General features: G+C 46.4%; 1 protein-coding gene across 3 annotated transcripts in view; it reads right to left on the reverse strand.

Moving 5' to 3' along the window:
• sei (potassium voltage-gated channel seizure) overlaps positions 1-23,569 on the reverse strand; it is a 283,246-nt gene that overhangs the window by 115,327 nt on the left and 144,350 nt on the right. For all 3 annotated transcript variants that reach the window (XM_084593794.1, XM_084593795.1, XM_084593793.1), the window contains exons 3-5: positions 23,257-23,445; positions 17,662-17,946; positions 6,810-7,033 (exon numbers count right to left, since the gene is read on the reverse strand). In XM_084593794.1, the coding sequence (XP_084449920.1) occupies positions 6,810-7,033; positions 17,662-17,946; positions 23,257-23,445 (698 nt within the window). The remainder of the gene's footprint in view (positions 1-6,809; positions 7,034-17,661; positions 17,947-23,256; positions 23,446-23,569) is intronic.

Raw genomic sequence — 23,569 nt, forward strand, 5'->3', positions numbered from 1 at the left:
GTGGCCACACTTTTAATTTCCTTCATACTACCTGTTAGACGAAATTAACTACATTAGATACCTCGTCAAATCAGCGCCCTTATGACTTGCACTATATCAGACCTGTTCTACAAATTGCGGATTGGTTACACCAGCGTCGCGGCGGCCTGGGACCAAGGCGAAAATTTGCACACCAATTTATTTTACTTTTTTGTTCCTTTTCGCGAAACGCAATGTGGGAGCTTTAATTGGACAGCTAACATTTTGAAGCGGGTGGCGTTTTCTTTTATAACTTTTCACCTGGTGGCCTAAAACCGTACGAAGAGTAAATAACTCTCGCCGGCCGACAGTCTTGCTGTTAATATGTGCGAGCTAGCAGATGCACTAGCGACGCCGAAGTTCTGAGCCAATTTCCCGAAGGTTAGAAGGAATTAGAAAAGTGCTCCATGGGATGATATTGATCGTTGAACCTTTTCCTTGTACGTCGGAAGAGCCTCTCTCTCACCACATAAATTGGACCTGTTGTAAACCGTTAGTCACCTCCGCACTCGTGGCAAAGATTTTGCGTGAAATAAAAGAAATCAATTGCGTACCATTTCTAACTGCTCAGAAGGCCCAATCTTTCACAAAACTGCGACGTCAAGAGATTTAGTTCCTTTTCAACGCTGGCAAAACGGAGCAGAAGACATGGACGCTCTCGCAGATCAGATAACACGACCGATGCTGTTGCCTGCGCTGTCTGTGATCGCGTCCTTTGCGCTGTTTTACCATAACGTCATTTATTTGCCTTTGTCTAACCGATGCTATGCCGTTAGGTGATCATCCCGCGCTTATCGAATTCGTATCCAACAGGCGTGCCGAACGCAGGCTACTAGTCGGCGTGCATGCCACGGTCGTGTCGTCGGCCAGAGCGTCGGGCAAGCTTCGCTCGCTCCCCGCAGCGCGCCGCAACATGGCGTCTGTATAGACGCATTGTTCTCGTAACGCTTCTTCTCGCTCGGCTAAACCGAGGGAGAGGCGCGCACGACCCGATATGCAGGCAGCGGCCCAACGAAGCGCAGCTGCTCATGTGCGTGTGCAAGCGGATACGAAGCGCCCCTGAACAGTCGCCATTCCCTCAGCGCTCCGCGAATGACGCGCATGCGCCGTCGTGTCAAAGCTTCACGGCTACGAATTCTACAAGCAGCGCGACCAGAAAGAAATTACTCAAAGGGGAAGAGCTCATTTTCATTGAGGATATTCCTGGCGGGCTGTGAAAAGAAGGACGCATTAAACAGGTAAGTATATAGAAACCGAAAAAGCAAAAGGAAAAAGAGATGAAACGTTGCTATCTCATCTGACGCGTACATGAAAAACACTGTGCAGCTTCAGTGCTGCGAGATTTAAACTTTGTACAATTTTAGAATCCACAAAAAGGGGAAAAAAAGATTAATAAATTCGGGAAGATACCACGCCCCGTAAATAGCAGATATTTGCATATATTGCAGGACTGATATAGTGCTGCTGTTTACCAAACTTTTGTATGCCACACTAACATTAATAGAAATATTCACTGGTCCTTCTGTACTAGTCTTAACTGATAGTCGAGTGAAGCACGTTTCATTGGTTCGTAGGATATAGAAGCCTCAAGGGTCGTTACTTTGCCGTTTTGCCTGCGCTCATACAAAACCATCGGCTCCATGATTAAGGCGCGCAGCCACAACTATTGTAATGGCTCAGCAAATTTGAGAGCCAATATTCTTGCATATTCCTCTCATCTTCCCGGACCTGCCATTGTAGCATTCCTTCTTACCCTTCCCTTCGCCTTGCATGAATTACAAGAGCTGGCTACATGCGCTTTTCTTTATATATAGTTCAAGTAGTCTGGCAGCGCAGTGCTAAGCCGATCAAGTGCCTGGTGCCCTTACGCCGGATTATAGCGATCCGCAATGAGACGATACAAAGGAGACGGTCAATCAGTACCCAGAAAAACAAAAAGGGGGTTATGCGCACCCGAAATTTTATTGTCAGGTGCCTGAAGTATCGCTTCATCGCTCCGAAAGGCAGATGCGTCTTTTCTACGTCAAAGTTCGAAGAAAGGTGAAGAGCTTTGAAATGTTAATCCTTTTTGGGCACTCTATGACTAAGGAGCCGAAGACAAGGAGCCGAATCGGCAGATCGCTCTCACAACAATCACGGGAGAAAAAAACATACTTGATTTATATTGCGGTATTTTCCTTTTTCACCAGAGTACAGAAAGCAGAGCTGCTGTCGACGCTTCATTGAGGTGGCTCTGTTGTCACTTTGCTCGGATGTCGCAGGGCCTATCACGTTTCTCCAGCACACCATGGCTGTCTCTGTTTTAAACATCATCAGCGTGAAGAGTAGCGAAACATTTCGAGAGAGAGTTCAACTAAGTAACGGGGTAGTAACCCGAAATCTCCCCACATTGCATGAAAGTGCAGCAACAGGCTGAACCACTGAGCGCGGTTAATGGAACTTTGTACACGGTCGTGTGTCATGTTGAATTCGGTGATGAGAACCGCAGACGGCGACTGCAAAAGATGTTATAACAGCGAGTGACAGAACGATATCCTTGCTTGCCCAATTTATGGCAGCCGATGCAGCGATGACGAAGCCCCCTGTGATCGTAAACGTCTCGAGCACACAAAGCGCTTCGCGCATTCAGTCAGCGATGATCATAACGTCAGACTTTGCTTTCATAACGCTGAAAAACGTTTACAGAGTAGAGAGCTGAGTACAGTCCCTAAAATGTCCTAAACGTCATTTCCAGCCTGGTACTTTACGGAGTGCTATTTTACTGCTTATATCCGACTAATGCGAACAGTGAGTGTTTATGCAGGGAACAAATAAGCTCTCTGACAGAATTTCGAACGCCGTTAAATGGTCGAGGTTGTTCCACGCAAAAAAAAAAAAAAAAGGGGGGGGGGGGGGGAGGGAGCTCGGTACGATGGCTTATCGTCTAATTAGTTAGGAAAGCAGGGTATGCAACGTGGTTCCTGTCGAAGTAGAGGTATCCTCAGTTTTCACCGAGACCACGCACGCACTCGGCTTATCTTAGCCATAATAACGAAAGCAAAAAGAACGTAAGTCCCCGACATACAAGCCTCAGGTACACTGTACAATACTTTGCATGGCAGATGCTGACCTCGCATTGCATATCCTGGTATGTACAAGTAGCGTAAAGAATTTGCGGTTGTGAGATTAAAACTGCCAGCCACGGGCCTCTGTAGGATTTAGTAACCTACTCGCACAGTGTGTAAGCCATTTGGTGCAGCTTTAAAGCATCAATGTGTTGTACTCTAATCAGCAGCCCTGTCTTCCGCTTACTCTGCACTTGCCGTTGCTTCCTGATTGCAACCAGTGCATATGAGCTCATTGCTGCGTACAAGAACGTCGACAACAGCCTGAGGCATCGACAAACTGACTACACCGAGGACAGCACAAGATAAGCATTATGCTCACTCAGGTTGGCCAGGAGAAATTTTATTCTCGTAACGCTTGTGTCCGAGCGTAGTTAATGCTAGCAATTCACCTACCTATACACTGTACAAGTGTACTGATTCATTATCATGAGCAATGAGCTATGTAACAAAGATAATACGATAAAACTATGTCAAATGAACTTGAAAAAGTGTGCGCATTCTCAAGAGAGTGATGCTCCTGTTAACGGTAAGCACACTGTAGTCGTTAGATCAACGGGAATTTGTTCTTTCTGTGTCCCATTAACGATGGCGGGCGGTGCAAGACAGCTACCATTAGTGTTCTTATGGCTCCTCTATTAATGCAATGCACTCTGTGAGGTGAGGCGCTGTTATTTTGCGTGTGTTTTTTTTACCCTCACTGTTGGCGATGCCTTACTGGAAGAAGTCGCGGAACTGCAGGCCAGGTTCAACTATGCTTGTAATATATTTTAATTTATTTTGGAGAAAAAAGGCATAAAAGCAAAAACAATGGCTTCTCGAGCTTGCAACAGTTTTCTTGTAATTTTTGTGGAACATTCATTTTTGGCTGAGCATAAAATTGGCCACAATAATTATTCATGAATTTCGCCTGGAGGATTGAGAACTTCCTTTCCACGAAAGTTCCTGCCTAATATTTATCTTTTGTGCTAACAAACAAAAATCGAACATACAAGAATTGTTTCTCTTACTTGTCAAGCTTATTTAGCGCTGAGGCAAAGCGGTTAGCGGAGCGCCGCTGGAAGCTTAGCCAAGCTGCTTCTGTGAAAGCTCCACGACGGTCAATCAATCAAGACGTCATGTGGGTTTCGAAGCTCAAGCATGTTATTACGCGGGCTGCAATTACGTGCATTTGTGGTTCTGTTATCAGCTCGAAGTCAGCAATCATTGCCGGCGATGGCATGCGTATAGGTGAGTGTCGTATGGTTCCAAAAGGAAAAAGGAGAGAGAAACGTGGAGACAAAAAACGGCCATAAATATTTAAAAAATGTTAAAAGCAGCTGAGGTTGTATGTTCTAAAACACACGCGCACAAAAAAGCCCCCCGGAATAGCTGTACAGCGGCAGCGCAGGCCATATACGCTGTGTAAGGGCACTGAAGCGATCCCCAAGCGTTTATTTCTCTGCACTACTCTGCAATAAAATGTCACTAGTTTATTGAAATCTGCTCCATAACTGCCATAACTCCGTATCCCTATATTTTAGGCGACAAGAATGTTCGGGTAGCCGCTGGCGATTAAGTGGACTGATAGACCGTTTGGCAGTCTCAAGGTCGCTCTCCCACTGCAGGCAAGTCGGCTACTTTTATGACCCTATGGCTGCGCTAAAAACTGGTAACTAGAAACTGGTAACAATGAAATTATGGCAACAAAGCTATGATAAATTGTGCTTAAGGACCAAACGATTACATCAAGCATTAGCTTTTATTGTAAATCACGCGTATTTTTTGTGCGTCTATACTTTTCGAAAACAGGCTGGTAAATTTCGGCGTCACCTGAAAGTCACGGGCATCCGTTTAAATACAAGTAAAACGAAAATGTTAACAGTTAGACCTGTGGCTCCACAGACATGGGTTTGAACTGTTTCAAGCGATTTGTGGATTGAATCTAGATTTGAATACAGTGCGGTTGGATTGAAATGGATCGACTACATAGATATACCTTCAGCGTAATGCCACCTGCGATCCTCAGGTGGCACCTCAGTGTGACACATAGGGAGAGTCTCACGCGCTCTTGACCTAGAACGCAGGTTGTCGGAGGGCCTTCGCCTTTGTTCCGTGGCAGTACAGAGAACATTTGTAAGTCATTATAACAGGCTCCACAGAAAGCAGAAAAACGAACAAACTGAAATTCTCAATTTAAATATCCACAGGCCGGAATTACTTGGCTTGCCTGAGCAACAAGCGTATCCCTGCATTGCGTTGTTGTAGAGTAGCGTTAAATGATTTTTTCGAAGGTGTTCTGGTCTTGCTGGAGCTGCCTGGCGTTTTAGCAAAGGTGATTCCCCTCCCTAAGGATGGCGGCACTCAAAGCCAGAAAGAATGAAAATCGTTTTTTGGGCGTCGAAGCACGCAATCAGAGTTTGTTGTGCTCTATGCCCAGTTTGATACAACGTTTTACATGAGAGGTTTCATATAGTGGCACGAGTTCTATTAAGCAACGATGCCTGTATCCTATTTTTTATCTTGTCCTTCTGCAGGTCGCAGGTTATGCCACTGGGAAATTTTGGGTTTAAAAAGGACAAGGAAATGAATTCGTACCTAATTACTAGCGCAGACAAAATGATCGCTATATCATGCACAATAAAAATCGCAAATTCATACGGATCGCTTCCTAAAGGTTCTCGCCTAATATAGCGGAATTAAACTTCGTACATGCGAAGATTTAGCCAAAAAGATCTCCATCAGGCCTCTCAGGCGCACACTGTCCTCAAATCCATTGATTGTGTACTGTACGAGGAGGTATCCAAAATAAAATTTCGCTCTAAGTTAGCCGCATTGCGATACTGAGAACCCTTAGTGCGTTCATTGAACGAGGCAATTATTTCGTGTATATCAGCCTTACTTCGTATTATCCCCAATAGAGCCACTCTCATGACCCTGATTTGCCATTTAATAAACCAACACAATTAACATTTTGACACCCTCTGATGGCTGCAACTTAATTTTTTTAAAGTGCCATAAGTTACCCTTTAACCATGGAATGCCTTTCCCATCTTTGGATAGAGCTTAGACTCTAAGACTAGCCTAAAACATGCGCTCTTGCCTTTTACCATATACCTCAGAAGAGTAAACTGAAGGACTAGTCGTTTTTCTGACATTTCAATAATATTATTTGCACTAAATAAGATTATTGCAATTGTCCATAACGTACGCTGGCAGAAGTTTTAAAAAATATAATGGGTGAGTGAAATAGAGCTGGTATTATGCAATGCAATCTGAACGTGTAAGCGCTAGCGTAAGCCCCATAAGGCCATAGTTTACGTTGGCTGAAGGCGTTCTCTTAGCCATCAAGCCTTGTTTAACAATTCGGGCAGATACACTATAGTGCAATGTCGGATTCATTCCCTAAAATGAATGTTGCAGTGAGACAGTGAGTTTTAAATATATTGTACAAGAAAAAAAGAACGAACTTTACAAAATTGGGCTGTAAAGCGTAGATCCACATCCTCTCGGTGTCAAAAACAGCTGAGTGGCCAAATAGACCGCTGGTCGCACTCCGTGAGGCACATTTCACAAATTCTGAAGGCATCATTATCTGAAATTTCCATGCATTAACTACCTCTTTTCATAGAACTGAATGTAAAGGCCCAGTGGCGGACGACCGCTTGAGGTAAATCGATCCCTCATTGGGCGGCGTCTTCCCCTCACCTGGGCCACCTTCTCTCCGACGTGCTGCTTGAAGCTGTGCGACTGGACCTCCTTAAGGACCAGCTTGGAGGCGGTGGATGAGTGCGAGTTGTCCTTGCGGGGATCGACGGTCACCTGGCTCAGGGAGGGTGATTTGGCCCGCGTCTGACCCGTCAGGGCTGCGAAGCGCCCCAGGTCGGACTCGGAGGACGCGTTGGGCAGCACCCGGCTGCCCACGCTGTTGGCTGCGAGCAAGCAACGGAAAAGACCAAGTGTGGCCCACAATCTAAACAGGTCAGCGCTTGAAAGGTAGCATGTGCAGATTAGTTCCATCTTGCATCCAAGACAAAATGTTGTGTACATATAATTCGGTCACTGTATTGAAAGCAGTGACCGTGTTATATCTAGAATTGGGGATCCTGTACCTTCCCGCCACACGCTGGCACACGCACATTCACGTGCTCTACCACCACCTCTGCCACCATCCTGATCACAAACGTCCCTTCATTCCTTCTGCGCTATAAACATGTTACGGTCCTTCCCCTTCTGTTAACACGAAAGCAATAATGAAACCGTTCTTAAGTCCGCCAAATTATTCGCACAGTAGCACTACTAGCAGCATTTCCAGATTTTGACGATACGCGTCTGAAGCCACTTTGATATTTCACCTTTGAGAGCACCGAATGAATAAAGCAACCTGCCGTCAGTGGGCTTCCAGCCCTGGTCGAGACAATGCAATCGGCTTCACTGCCCACTACATTAGACCACTTCGCGAGACCCGGCGCGGTGGTGAAGTGGTTAAGGTGCTATACTACCGTTCCCAAGGATGCGGGATCGAATCCCGGCCGCGACGGCCGCTTTTTGGTGGAGGCGAAAAGCAAGGCGCCCGTGTGCTGTGCGATGTTAGTGCACGTTAAAGAACCCCAGGTGGCCGAAATTTCTGAAGTACTCCACTCCAGCGCCTTTCATAGCCTGGGTTGCTTTGGAACCAGGGTTTGTTCGGATTGTCTTAAGCAGAGCATCGCCGTGCGCGACAGCCTACTGAACACAAGGAACGCACAAGGTCATGCGAAGCGTTCCACATAGCGATACTGCACGACATTCTCCGCTAGTTAAGCTAAACCGTTTGCATTTATCTAGTTTTTCACGGAATAGCCTAAAGGCCTCGTGTCGTAAAAAATGGTGTAGGCACTATCGGGATTGTAAAACGCGAAAATCGCAGGAAGCCAAAGAGTAAAAAAGAAAGTCTTTAAACCCACGCAATCGCACCCGGTTTCACGCGTGCAATTTTGTATCAAGATTGCGACGAAATCATTATTTTTGCAGCGTTGAGGGTGTCATATCATTTCACTCACCATTTATAGTATTCACCTGGTAGTCAAGTGGGAGCCTAATTTGCTATATTGATTCGAACCCACGACATGTGCGCCTCTGATTGTGTGCTGTTAATTGTAAGCGTAGGTACCTGTAAACCAGCAGACAGATACTGCGCCTTCGTCCCCTAAAACTGACGTAAACAAAAAATCCATCGATATATATATATATATATATATATATATATATATATATATATATATATATATATATATATATATATTCATGGCACACGACTGTTCGGGCTCGTACGTTCGCTGCCCTGTGAATGTTTACGCTCCTGTAATGTACGTCATGCGATAAAAAGATAGAACCTAGCCAGCTTCTCAGCCTTTACCAATTCCAAGGTTTAGTTTTTCAGCCGCAGACATACTGAAAGTCAAGTGACCGAGGGTGAGTCTAGAAAATAAATTAAATATTTGAAAGCATGGCAAAATGAGCCATACTCGCTGTTCTCAGCTGCGTAAAGTACTGTTTTCATATGGTCGGTGCTAGGAGCACGGTCAGCTTACGCCAAATGGCATTTGGGCGACGCCTTTACTGTGCCGAAGCTTTTGGTAGAAAAAGTGAGCTTTCCTGAGCGTTCAAATGCCCAGACTCATTGTATTTTTTTTTGCAAAAAAAATTTTCGAAGCTGAGTCACCATTAGGAGAAATTTAAGGGCTATGCACGGACGTGGTTTTGGGGTATATGCAGAAGCAGTTGTGAACAGAATTTCACCCTTGTTCTCAAAAGGGTGATAAACCAAACTTCAAAATCGGCTGACGGACAAAAGTTGACAGTTCATTATTCAATCGTTATTCAAGCACAGGAAAAGTTATAAAGGCAGAAGCATTGTTCTCCTTGATCAAAAGCCATGGCGTAGATCTTCTCGTATTGTTATGCAATGGTTGAGGAATTGCAACACCTAAGAAATTCTTCGTGCAACCCAGCAACACAATTTAGCAGCCGTTTGTGTGAAAAATAACTGCGGATCGACAAATACGGAAAGAGAGAGAGTTGAAGAAAAACATAAATTTTTACAATAAATACAATAAAATTTTATATATTCGCTATAAAATGCAAGGTGATATGTATCAAAGTCATATGCTGGAAAAAACAAAGGAGGCTAAGTTTAATGTCGTACAAAATTCGATGAGAAAGTTCATTGCATGAAGAGTGAGCATTTATAAGGAAGAAAGACATTTTAGAGTTTGTCTAGAAGATCAACTTCGCATAAATAGGCAAAGAAAAAAATTGCCGACGATTACGTTACTACCTAATGCGAAATTTGAGCGCAGCTCATCAGCTGTTTCAGCTTTTCGATACATTGAGGTATGCGTTCCGGCTCGGGAGGTGCATATATCGAGATCCGCCGCCACCGATTCGGCGTTCCGATTGCCGCCACATACGGGTGGCATTGAAGGAATTAAGTTAGTTATTTGGATGTCGCGGGAGGCAGCGCGTGCACCCATAGGAACGTTGCGCGGCGAAGAGATAGCTGCAAATGACTGATGCCGCTGATACCGCTAGCGAGTCAAGTCAACCTGGCTCTGCGTTTCGGCTTGAGATCACTCTCCGTGATCCGCTGATGCCGAGCCGGCGCTTCGGCAACCGGAGAACACCATAGCCGCCACGCAGGAATTGGAGGGGGGGAGGGGGGGGTTCAGTATTTGTGAAAATATACGGCCCAAGGGGTTCGCCTCTAAGCACTCTAATTAGGCTCCTCAAAAGCAATAGTGGTATATGAAGTTAATCATAGAAAAGAGTGTAGACTAGATATCTCATCTACAAAATTTCGAGCGCTGCAGATGCGTAACGCGCCTCGTTACGAGGCTTAGGAGCAAAAGCCTTGGGCCGTATTCTTTTGACAACCACTGTACATGCAGGGGCGAATGGCGGCGGCAGGAGCGCGCGCAACATTCGGAGAACACAGAAGAAACTGATTTATTTATAGGAAAGGAAAGGAAAGGCGCGGTAACTGTCTCACTTGTTTTCTGTGGACACCGCAACCGCGCCGTAAGGGGAGGGAGGAAGATGGGAGTGAAAGTGGAAAGAGAGAAATAGGAGCCGTAGTGGAGGGCTACGGAGTAATTTCGACCACCTGGAGATCTTTAACGTGCGCTGACATCGCACAGCACACGGACGCCTCTTCGTTTCGCCACGATCGCCACCACGGAGGAAGAGAGATGAAGGGGGGGGGGGGGGGGGGTACACGCAGCGGCGAACGGTGGCGGCAGGAACGCGCACTGCTCCGGACTGGCGGGAGGTCGCGAGACGCGATGCGTCACGGAAGGGGCGATAAGTCACGGAGGGGGAGACCCGAACGAGTCGCCTGCGACCCGTTTGAAGGAGTCGCTTGCTGACCGATTTCTTGCGACGCGACTTCAAGTCGCAGAACTCCTCAGCCAATACGCGTTGCTTGTGCCTCCTTCTTAGCGCGGGAAAATTCAAGAGTGCATGCGCGCGCGTGCACGATCGACTTACTGCGCCCGCAGTTATTGGGCGCACATGTTAAGGATCACTGCGAGAGGGACGCGTACTAATTCGCGTTTGTACTCGTATTCTTGGTCATGTGCTCGATGCTCGGGCATGAGGCGATTTCGTGATCTGCTCTTTCGCGAGACCGCAAACAGCGCACACATCACCGCCGCTTCCGTCTTCGCCTAACTAGAGCGCTTTGGCTTACAGCCCTAAACATGAGCATGACCATAAGATTTCCTTCCTCGCTGATAATTGCACGTATTCATACGCAAAATGAGTCTGAATGATCCACCCCGAGAGCGGTAGCAGAGGCCGTAAAGCGCGAAAGTCGGCTCTTCGTTCAAATCTTGTTCGGAGAGGGGGTTGTCGTGAAGCGAGTCGCAGGCCGGTGTGAACACTCGTCGTCGATCGGCGCTTGTCGTGAGTCTCCCACTCCGTCTAGGATCGAGCCGCGCGACCTCTGCGAGTCGCCAGTGTGAACCAGCCTTTATAAAGACGACTGCGACGACGACACGAAACGCAGAAATGGGCGCCAAAGAGCTGCGCTCTAAAAGTACACTGCACGTATAGTATGCTGCCTACGAAGCACGGGCATTCACAATGCCCCTTGAATCAATTGTGATCGAAACTTTCGAGCGCTATATCTGCAGGCGTACCGCTACCACGCGGTGAATTTTAATGATGATTGCATAGTGAGCCTGTGATTCGATAGGTGGCACAAGGGGTATCAATATCGCAGGGAAATAAGAACTGAAGTAGTACAAAACGAAGTGAATATTAGATTAAGTGCTATTTTTAATTGAAAAGTTATTTCCTAAAGGGCGTTAAAATACTTCACAGCTTGGCGCAGTGCACAAACAGCAACGGCACGGCGGGCGGCGATGTGCAACGACGCACATTTCGTTTCAGAACGATTCATTTCGAGTTGGCGAAACTGCCACTGCTCGGTGGACGTCATTGTCACGTTTTCAGGCGTTATCAATGCAGCAGGCGTGGTACTCTTCCTTGTCTCGGCTGTCTCTAGGTGCGCTCAGATGAGAACTTGGCCGAAACACTGTGGGAAGCCGCAAAACACAACCGACAAGTTTATAACCATACTTTTTGACCACCGGACATTCTGCGAGGCTGTCATTTTGACTGCCGAATGAAAATTAACATGTGAACTCCTTACTGGAACCTTCCGCTTTGCAATTAACTAATAAATATAATTTAAGTTATGTCGAGCTTTTTTTTTTTGCGTTGTTTTTTCTTTTTTTTTTTTTTTCATGTATGGTGAGCGTAAATATGTTTCCAATGGCCAGTGAGAATAGTCAACCGGCATTCGTGAACCTCTATGGTTGACTATGAATGATTGAGTGACTCGTGAACCTCTATTGAGTAGATGCTCGGTCATCGAAAACCAGAGTGTGGACTGACCGATACCCATTTAATTTGATGGTCATCGGCTCAATGGGCATTGAAACTGTGCGCGTGACGGGGCTATATATACACTATCCACTCTCATAGACATCCCGACGAGTCGTCGGTATGCATTGGACACTCAAGCAGAATATGCTGCACTGTTTCCTCTCCAACGCAGTTGTCGCATTGAGGGCTGCTGTCTACTAGCACCAAGCGGAACTGTAAGGCGTTGTGAACGCAGCAGTTAGACGAAGCCGATGGTAAGCAGTTTCCAGACCTAAAAAAACTATCCAGCTGCTCCTTGATTGGCGTATGTCCTGGCGGTTTCGAATACCGAAAGGAACGAATCAGCTGCCCTCTCTCAACGGCTTGCATATTTTAAAAAGCCCCAGGTTGCATAAAAGAATATGTCGCATTGCAGTGCGACGTGCACCATGCACACTGGCCCAGGCGCGCTGAAGCAAAGTGAATTAGGATTCTGTGAGCAACCAAGCTTTACAGTGCATAGGTACGCGTAAAGTTCCCGTCGCCAAATTGCTGAGATGCGTATACAATTCACGCTCCTACGGTGCTCATCAAAGGTCTTTTCCGACAAGCCATTCTTCTGGCCGCTTTAATTAATGTTCCTTGTAAACAAACTGCATATCGTATTGTTTACTTTCTTCTGTCGACTGTTACTAACGAATGCAAACATTCTCGTGACCGCAGGAATGATGGAGACAGCGGAGGGAGAGGGGCGCAGCCGTTAAGCTTCACCATCTTGAGGCTCCGTTAAAGTGCTTCTCGGTCACCCGAGCCGCAGTCGGCGTCACGCAGCGGCCTTCAGATGGCAAGCGCTATGAAACGCGCTTCAGACCAAGGACATACAGTACGCTTGAGTAGCACGGTGACCAGATGAGAATTAATGAGCGCCAGTTCAGAGCCAACGTGCGAAGACGGGTAGCGAATAACAGCACCCTGAATTTTTTAAGAGCTGTTCGCGGTAGCAGAGACGACGACACGGGAGAGAAGTGTGTCTTAGAAAGTAGCGATAAGGAGGAGGAAAGGGCATCGTGAGAAAAGAGGACTGCAGTGCGTTTATATATACCTTGTTCACGAAAGTGCGCGCAAGGTAAAAGTCGTGCCTCGCTTTATCGTGCAGTCACATGCTTCTAGGGATAGTTTCACTTACGCTTACTATTTCTGTGCGCATTTGATGTGTGAATAATAGAATCAACGAACTTGCCATGCACATATAGCGGTCGGGACCCTGCTGGCAATGCCCGCAGTTTCGGAAGCAATGTGCGCCATTTCAAAGCGGACGCTCGTACCGAACATGTGTAACCTCTGCTGGAAAATGAACAAATGCTGCTCCGGAATCCTCGTAACAACTTAACAACTACGGCTTAACATGAAGGCAATAATGAAAATTCTAAAAGTTAGTGTGTTTATGCTACCAAAACAGTGTTTTTCGGAAGCGCCATCTGCAGCGATAAAGAAACAGTCGACTCTTCCCCAAAACCACCGGCGCTAGCCCATCGAGATTGCGCAAAAAAAAAAAAAAAAAAGAAGAAAAATTAGTAAAACTAATCCTATCGGCTTTGTGAATAATCAGCGAAGGCTGAATGCCATTATTGATCGAGATGTCCAGAGCGGTAGTCGCTCGAGAAACTGGGATACAGACAAGGCGCAAAACCGAATTGTATTATGCTGCTCATCTCGGACGAAATCATCATCACCGCAACCACCCATCCTACGAAATATGCACCCTACACACCGCAAAGGCCGGCGCCAGGCAAGAGTTCTGGACCATAGCAAAGCGCGAGGAACGTAGATGCACTTATGTAGCAAAATACTCGGGAAGACAGCCTGCTCCATTAGCATCATGCATTCCACCTCTACGGAAATGACATCTGCAACTATTCCAACAGATGACACTGACTCAGCAGAAGAGGCTGCAATCGCCTTAGCCCTCTAGACGTGGAAAAAATATGCCATCATCTTCACATACTCACAGTCTGCATGAAAAAAAACTACCAAACAAGAATTATTTCTAGCATAGCACTTAGAATCCTCAGTCGCGCCAAAGTCCGCAACCTCCCAGACGCCTTTATATATGGACACCGAGACACACCCACCTTGAAGGAAACGAGGCCACCAACGCCTCAGCCCACGAATAAAGTAAACCGAGCACCACTGCCAAAAGGAATTTCGGTAAACCCAATATATGTCCAAGAAATATACTGGCATCCTCTGCATTAAAAACTCGACAGAAAAAAAAAATGCATTATGGGGAGTTTAAGCTCCACGTTTAAGGCTATGACGCGATAGCGTATAGGACCAGCCCACATATAAAGCTCCGCTTTAACTAAACCGTATGAGTGTGCCTGCGTAACTTAGGATTGAACGCAAGAGTCCTGGCAGGCTAATTCTGATATCACTCTCCCAATGAAGGGAGAGGCCCGAGTTGGCAGCTCCTGCCAAAGGTAACGTCAAGTAACTCTATATCCAGTCAGTGCGTGGCCATACGTCAGCTGCCACTTAAGGCCTGCCACCGCCATTAGCGCTGGCGCTGATGATGGATTTTCGGTTAACAGGGTCTTTAACGCTATCGCGTTAAAATATCCGCCACTCCACCTAAGACTAAGCAGTCGCCCTCCGCAAATACTAACCAACGGTCAAGTCCATGGTACTTTACTACACAGGATCTCGTCTGCCGCCCACAGATATGAATGCACATTCTGTAACGTGTCTAACACTAACATATGGTGTGGGAATACAAGAAACACCATGAAACCATCACCACCAATTATACACCAGAAGTGTAGTGGGAGACTGAGCTGTCAAGCGTCAGCCTGGGAGATCGGCGCAGTCAGGTCGATCGGATTAGAGAGATGACTCGGGTTCATGGCTTTCTGAACTGAGCACTATGCTTACCTAGGGAGAATATTTTACTCTGAATAAAAATGTATCTCTCTCTCTCTCTCTCTCGACACATCCTTTAACAGCGTTTTTGTTTACTGTAAATAGATGTTTAACTTGTTTATTTATATTTTGCATTGTTTTACATTGTTGTGTTATGATTGCATACTGCCAGTATACTTCATATGTATACTGGCATCCTACGCTATCGCGCCATATCCTTAAAAAGCAGAGGTTAAGCGTCCCCCATCACTTTTTTTTCTTCAATATTTAAAGAAGTCACCCGTGCAGTGACTATAAACTAAAAAATTCGCTTTAGAGGGTGTTTTGGGCAGTTAGACACAGGCAGGTTTATAAAGAAACTTTTTATCAGCTTAATATAAGTCAGCACGTTCCTTCGGAAGTAGTGCGATGAAAACTGTCGTTTTTTTTTTTTTTTCCTGCTGTCTTGAAGCGGTGCATTTTATGTTCCAGATTTTTGTTAATAAAAACGTAATTTAGAAATATAAAGTTTAATTAACGCAGTCAACATACCTGATCGCTGTATTATTTGCTGCTTGGAACTACGATTTTATTTTCAGCCCCTTACGAGAGGTAACATGCCTGAAACATCATTTGTCTTGCACATTTTAACCTCTCAAGAACCACAGCATAGCTCGAACTCTCAGGTACAACTTCGAGAAATCTACTAAGCCGCATTTACAGAATAGAAAACTGATGCGTAAGGGGGCAATCACCAAGTGTTAAGCTGTTGACCCACGCACCATTCACGTCTCGCACATACTACGGAGGCATTCATGAACACTTCAACAAATTAAACAGTAACATGTCAAAACGCTACGTTGGCATAATCAACAAGACCTCCCCGGCAGTCGTAGCCAGACCACAGTTTCTTCCATAATGAATATAATCGAGTCACTAGTGAAAACCGACGATATTACATGCACTTCCTCCAAAACGATATTACACGCCGATATTACACGCACTTCCTCCAAAGCCATAGTGGCGCAACTGCTTCACAACAACTGGTTTTCATAAAATTTGGCTTTCCCAACCAAAACTGGAGCTTCATAGCATCCAATTCGTAATTCGTAATGAACAGGTTGACAACGCAATCCAGCTTAGTTAATCCAATCATCAATGTAGCGACCATTAATTTACGCACAGGACCCCCTTTTTGTGTTGCCCCCGAGCAAGGCATAAATCAACGTAGAAAAGCAGCAATGTGGGCACACCGGATCACACTTAATATCGCATGAATGCCAAGTCGCAAAGTACGAGGCGACTCACCCTTACTCTCGATGAACGAGCCATGCCACCCGTGCATGCCGAACCCAGATGGCCCTCTTCTATCCCCCGGGCAAGAACGCAAGGGGAGATGCCCCATTCCGAGGTGCCTGTATATACTCACGGATCCTAAACCATCCCACCTCTCTCAGGCTACCCGAGCGCTCCTTATCTAAGCACGTACGAGGTACCCGCTTGCAAGAGACATTTTGACAATGCCCCTTCATTACCAGAATAACTGCATTGCAAAGCTTACAAAACGGACAGGCCCACTATAGTGCCCATCTAGTGGCACTGCCCGCAACAGACGCCTTGCACAATCGACACAGACCAACTGATGCACACTGTCTCGAGGAATATAGATCAACTTCAAAAAGAGACGTCAGAGAAAGCGTGCGAGTGCCAGGCACTCACGGGAAAGCAGCGCAGATTTTTAACATCTGGCGTTGTCGACATAACGGTGACGATGTCATTGAAAGCCACACCAATTCCTATTTCAAGGGCATAGAGCATTCTGACATGAAATTTCTTCTAATAAATAGTAATTATTTCAGACGTAAGACAGCGTTGGAAATCAACACGAAAAAAATGAGAACTCGCGCATATTCTATTAGATTTTCCGCGTTTCTCTGACTAAGGTAGCATCAATACATTTGACGTGCATTCGACGCTGCGATTCCGGCAATATGCAGATCGCTCCAGCTCCTATGCCAGTGAGGGTAAATGTGATTTAAAAATTAAAATATAAAAGAAATAAAAGTGAAAGGCCGCAGAGGCTCATGAGAATAGGAGGGGTGCTTCGTGCAGCCCATTCCCCTCTTCCCAGTTTCGCCACATCCCTACAGCACGAACTAGTTCAGTGATGGGATTCCCACATCTCATTATAAAGTCGGCACACGACAGAAGCATAGTTCAGTTTTGGTTTAGTAATAACTAAAAGCTTAATGGTCAGGCTGGTCAAAGTGGTGCTTTTTTGTCTCCAGGTCTAAGGCAGAGTTATTTGCGTATGGTGGACCAATAAATAATTTGATGAATAACGAATCATGATGATGACTACCTGAAAGCCAGCTACCTGTTCATACCTTTTTTTCAGGCGTTCATTTTTTTGTGTGTGTGTGTGTGTTTCGAGATGCGAGGATATCACAAATTGACTGTACTAGATGGGAGAGTGTTGGCGCGAGGAGATGACACCCAGACATGTGCAGTTCGCATGCTAGCATGCGACAACGTCGTGAAGTCGCAACGTCTAAATATTATACTCCAGCACCTAATAACTGTGAAATGGTGGCTGCATTGAGGAGCAGTTGACGGGGTTAGTCTTACGGCGATAACATAGGCGTCCGCTTCGCCTGCAAAAAGACCGTGAAACGGAGTGCTGCCTCCAGACATGTTAGAAGGAACTCAGGTTCTGGCGGCTCACGAACAGCAAGAACAACAGGTGGCTTACCGGTGCGATGAAACGAAGCCCCCCTTTCGGGGCGCTCGTAAGGCGCCAGCACCGCGACAGCCTTGGTGGGCCGCGTCACGACGCTGGAGGTGGTGGTGGTGGTGCCGCCGGTGGTGGTGCTCGTCGTGGTGGTCTGATGCTCGGGCGTTTCGGACACGACAAGCGCTCGGAGCGATTCTGGCGCCGCGTCGTCTCCTTCCGTTGTTGCTTTGGAGAGCGCGAACGAGGTCTTGCGGCTGCCGGGCATCCGGAGTCGCAGGGACCGGCTCCGACCCGCTGCCCGGGCTGCGAAGGACAGGGGACCGCTGGTCACTTCCTCCGCGAAGAAATTGCCGAAAGATTGTTTAATATTATTAACTGGACGAAAATTTCAAGTATTTGTTTTGTTAGCCTATGCCTTGCGGAAATTGGAAGAAGATTGCGGTGAAGCAAAGTAGCCGCTGATTTAAATCGGTCGGATACGGCTCGTGGTGGTAAGAGTTACATTACGGGTAGAAAAGGTTTTGCTAGGTTAGCCTGAGTATGATGACATAATGTTAATAGCATCTTCTGGCAAGCTAGTTGGCGTATGTCATTCATTTAAAAAGAATGCGCGAAAAGACGCGAGCGTAGAGATGAAAAAAAAAAAAAAAGACACAGAGCACAGTGTGTATGTTTTCTAGTCATTACGTCGTCGTCTTGCCATGTGTCTTTTTTTAATTAATAGGCTAACCCAGTCTAGGCTAGCCAGTATTAGGTGCTCGGCTGCACAAATTAGCCCGACTAATGCTGTGTGAGTTTAGCCACTAAACTCATTATAAGCACAGTAGCTATTTTCTTTGCGGGATTTTGTCTGGAGACAGAAAAAACATACTACAAATTACTCGTCATGTTCGGAAACAAAAGAGAAAAAAAAATCCCGTGTTGGTCCCTTTATCGTAGTGGACCGCATATATGCGAAAATAGTGTCTTATGCACGGCATAGGTGGCGTAATAATCATGCGTATATCTCAGGAAGATAGCCTCGCCTCCTGTTTAAAACATGTTGTCGTTTTAATGGGCTTAGACTGTATACAATAAAAACTTCTCCATCCTGATGACTAAGAAGTTGTCGTAATCGATGTCATTCTATGCAGAGTGACAATATTATGCTAGGATGTTTTCTTTCGTGTGACACTTGGTCGACGTCATTCTCATGTTCCTTCAACCGCCTCGTGCATCAATTGCCTGATTTGGCATTTATTTCATAGTCATCATCATCATCGGCCTGACTATACCCACTGCAGGGCGAAGGCCTCTCCCATATTTCTCCACATAACCCGGCTCTATGCTAGCTGCATCCACTTGACCCCTGCGAACTTCTTAACCTCATCCGCCCACCTCACTTTCTTTCGCCCCCTGCTACGCTTTCCTTCCCTTGGAATCCAATTTGTTACCGTAAGCGACCATCGGTTATCCTCTCTTCGCACTACATGTCCTGCCCATGCCCCTTTCTTCTTCCTAATTTTCCCTAGAATGTCGGTAACTTGAGTTATTTCTCTGACCCACTCTGCACGCTTCCTATATCTTAATGTTACCCCTACCATTTTTCGTTCCATAGCCCTCTGGGCTGCCCTCAACTTAAGTAGAACTCTCTTGGTTAGCCTCCACGTTTCAGCCCCATAGATGAGTGCATGTAAGATGCAACTGTTGTATACTTTCCTCTTGAGCGATACCGGTAAGCTGCTAGTCATAATCTGCGAGTGCTTGCCAAATGCGCTCCATCCCAATCTTATTCTTCTTGTTATTTCCTTATCATGGTCCGGATCTGCGGTTACTACCTGTCCTAAGTAGACATATTCGCCTGCTACTTCCAGTGCTTCGCTACTTGGCGTAAACAGCTGTTCGTTCCCGAGGCTTTTGAACATTACCTTAGTCTTCTGCATATTGATTTTTCTACTTTTTCTGTCTATGTCATCAATCATTATTTGCAGTTCATCCCCCGAGTTGCTTAGCAAGGCAATGTCATCAGCAAATCGCAAATTACTGAGGTATTCTCCATCTACCCTCTTCCATAACTGCTCCCATTCCAAGTCTCTGAATACTTCCTCTAAGCAAGCTGTGAATAGTACTGGGGATATTGTGTCTCCTTGCCTAACACCTTTCTTTATGGAAATTTTGTTACTTTCTTTATGCAGACCGATGGTTGCTGTGCAGCCACTATATATATATCTTCCAGCACTTTCACGTACGGCTCGTCTACCCCCTGATTTCGCAATGCCTGCATCACCGCAGAGGTTTCAACTGAGTCAAATGCTTTTTCGCAATCAATGAATGCTATGTATAAGGGCTGGTTATATTCCGAGCATTTTTCTATCACCTGATTGATGGTATGGATATGATCGATAGCAGAGTACCGTTTCCGAAAACCTTCTTGATTATTTGCTTGATTGCAGTCTAAGGTTGTCCTGATTCTATTAGCGATTACCTTAGTAAATACCTTATTCGTAACAGACAGTAAGCTGATTGGTCTGTAATTTTTAAGGTCCTTAGAGTCCCCTTTCTTATGAATGAGGATAATGTTTGCATGCTTCCATGGTTCCGGTACAGTCGATGACACCAGGCACTGCACAAAATAGGCATTGCACAAAATTTTCTACATGAATTCAGTATATCTACTGCGTTCCACCGGTTCTTTCATTTAACGCGTCTGTCTTACTTCGCATGATGATACGCGGGTAATGCCGGGATCACAAGTTATCCGAGCCGTTGGAGCAATCAGCGGTGCAGCGGTGCACTGTGCGCCTAAACTTGCTGCCGATAGTCGCTTGGATGGCGACCATGTCGCGAAGGATTAGAGGCACACGTTTGACGCAAGACATTCCTCTCCTAGGTTCTCTCGTGAGCCGACGCAGGCTCACCGTCACACCGACTGAACGCGCAAGCTCATGCCTGTTAGCCCACGAATACAGCGCTAAAAATTCTACGGCAGCTTATACAAGACACTATCTTTGTGCATCCACAATGATTATGATGAAGGGATCAGTACGAGTCCTTAAACATCAACTTCTTTTTTACCATTTTTTTTTTAACGTCGCGAGTGCTAATTCATTTGCTGTTGGCTACGTGCACCCCGCGTCAGAGTTACAGCTAGGATGCCTAGAAGTTTCAGACACAGGGACCCGCGCCTCTCGAGCGCGTAATGTCTGACCTGTGTGCGACCTTCCGAGGCTCAGCGCATATATAATGGCTTCAGCGAAGTGCAGCACATGCTAGCGAAAAAGCGTCACGCGATCTGTGCGTGTTTGCGGCGTGGACTTTTGCGCTGCCATGGTGCACGCGGAAAAGCTCGTCGTTTGCAGTGCTAGCGGGATATTGTGGCGAAGGCGTGGACGTTCCTTCTGCAGGATACAGCTAAAATCGAGTGAAGTAGACAGGCTGCGCCGGCCCCGGAATGCACAAAAGCACTGTGGCTTGAACCAACGGCCCACGTCTACGCACAGGTGGAGACACACTTTGGTACACACTTTGAGAATTATTCATTTTTTAATAATTATCATAGAACACTTAGCTGTCCTTAGGCAAAAACCTGATGTACATTCGCAAATGAAGAGCGAAAGAGGAGGGAATAAACATAATTGCTGATCCCAGTCAGGCAGGAAGGCAGGAAGCCAGTAGAGGCTTCCAAAGGGACGAATTGTTGAGCGAAAAGGTGCTCGCAAATGAATTAACAGCAATCGCATGCGGCGGCCTCCCCGTCGCAGAGAAGAATTCCCTTCTCTCTCGGCAGCCCGCATTTTACATACGGCCGATAACTTTCTAGATAAGGTGCACTAGACACCGACAGCAATTCAGAACATCCCAGAAAATGCATCACGTGATCCATGATCATGACAGCTCTAGAGCGGCTGCATCTCGCGTAGTCAACAAAGCGATGTGGTTATATGCAAAAACAAAGAAAAAAATTGTTTCGTGGTAGCATGCTCACGAAAGGTTGTTCGAGAAACGCCGACTAAAGGGATCACAAAATGCAGCTAATTGCCATCTCAGTGCCTAGCGAGAGGAGCAAGCATTTAATTGACTCTGCAGTACTGCTTTTTCACGCCACCTGCGGGCGTGTGTAAACATGGGCTTGCGTGCGCTATCGAGACACCAGGTGGAGTGATTAAGCTAACCGCGTGGGCTACGGCCACGGTACCTATGGGCGAAGAACGTTGTCAGGCAAACAAGCAGCTCCGATCCTTTAGAACGAGGCCGCGCATTGATCCCGACTTAAGCGACTGACAGCAGTCCCTATTAGGCGCACATTGGGAAGGTCTCTGCGCCGGCAGTGAATACAACTTTGCCGCAGATAAATTCGGCAGACATCTGCTTTATTCGTAGTGCTATCTAGACACCTTATTCGCTCCTTATCGTTTAATGGCAGTTGTGTCTGAGGAGACGACTGTTGCTCGCAGTAACTTAAAACGTTTATTGAATATGTTTTTACCTTCGTTTCATTTTGAAATTGCGCTTCGTTCTACCATCTGTGATAATTCGCCAGTAACTTTCATTACTTTCTTGCTCCATAGCTCGACTTGTCTGACTATCATCATCATCATCATCATGGGGACTATAGACCCTGCAGAGCGAATGCCTCTCCCATCTTCACCCAATTAACCCGGTGCTGTGCTAGCGGCATCCACTTAACCCCTGCAAGCTTCCTAACATCATTATCCCACCTAATTTCATGCCGCCAACTGCTACGTTCTGCTTCCCTTGGAATCCAATTTGTTGTCCGTTGCGATCGTCGGCTCTTCGATGTCTGACTATACAATCATTTATTAAAAGCACGAGCCTGGGCTTTATTTTGTGGCGACGGGCTTTGCGTTCGCTTTCTTTTTGCCCAAGTGCCGTACTCCTCAGTGATAATAACGATGGTGATTATGTTACATTTGAGTAGAATAAAGGTAGATTTGGCCAAAGAGCGTTGAGGTGCAGGGTGCTTTTGTGTACACAAGGTGGGGTCAAAACCCCATTTTCTAGGTGTTGACCCAAAGCATTAGGCAATAATGTACAGTTCTCGTTAGACCAATCTGTTTGAGAGATCTCTCAGTAAGGACTTTATATGCAATGGGGGAGTAATATACAACAGATGAGACGACGCTATCAAGCTAAGTAACGTAATCTTTTACCTGACCGACGTGGCGAACCTCTAGTTTCGCCACATACTCCATACTCCATATACTCGCAACATAAAGAGTATATATACTCTTTTGTATCCTCCCAAGTGCGGCAATATAGCCACACAAAAATACTAATCGTAGAGCGACCAGGTACTGGTCACGGCTTCAGTCCCAGAGTTAGGACGATTTTTACAACTGCGAAACTTCTCGAAACTTCTGCGAATCTTGTATGCTTTCCTTCGCCACCATGATTTTTCCCTTACGTACCCTCCCGTGGTGTCGGCGGCACTAGCGACCATAGCTAACAGCTTGTGGGTGCGAATCGGTGGATGAATTATTCCTATATATGCGCTCCCGGGAAGAAACATGCGACCTTTCCTGGTGTCACTCAAAGCGCTCCCGGCACTGCCGCACCCGCGTGCACCGCGAGGTAGACAGAGAGGCAAGAGAGAATGGGGCACAGTATCCTCACCGCAGGTCCTGACCAGCGCCTGCGGCAGTGGCGCCAGGTCCCCTCCTCCTACTCCTCCTATGCCGGCGGCCTCCTCGTCCGCTTTGTATGGTGCGTCGGTGACGTCCTCGAAGTTGACGATGAACATACAGATGTCGCCATCCTCGTTTCGAATGGGCGCCACCACCTGGCTGCACAGGAACTTGGACCCTGCACCAGGGACGCCACAGCATATGTACACGGTGTATTTCAACAGAAAACTCGTGAATTGGACTAACTGTCACACTTAAGTATTGTGATGAGTGGTTAGTCTCAGGGGAGATACTAACTAGGG

This window comes from Amblyomma maculatum, chromosome 2 (genome assembly GCF_055883805.1).
Source record: "Amblyomma maculatum isolate TAMU_Amacu chromosome 2, ASM5588380v1, whole genome shotgun sequence".
Classification (NCBI taxonomy): domain Eukaryota; kingdom Metazoa; phylum Arthropoda; class Arachnida; order Ixodida; family Ixodidae; genus Amblyomma; species Amblyomma maculatum.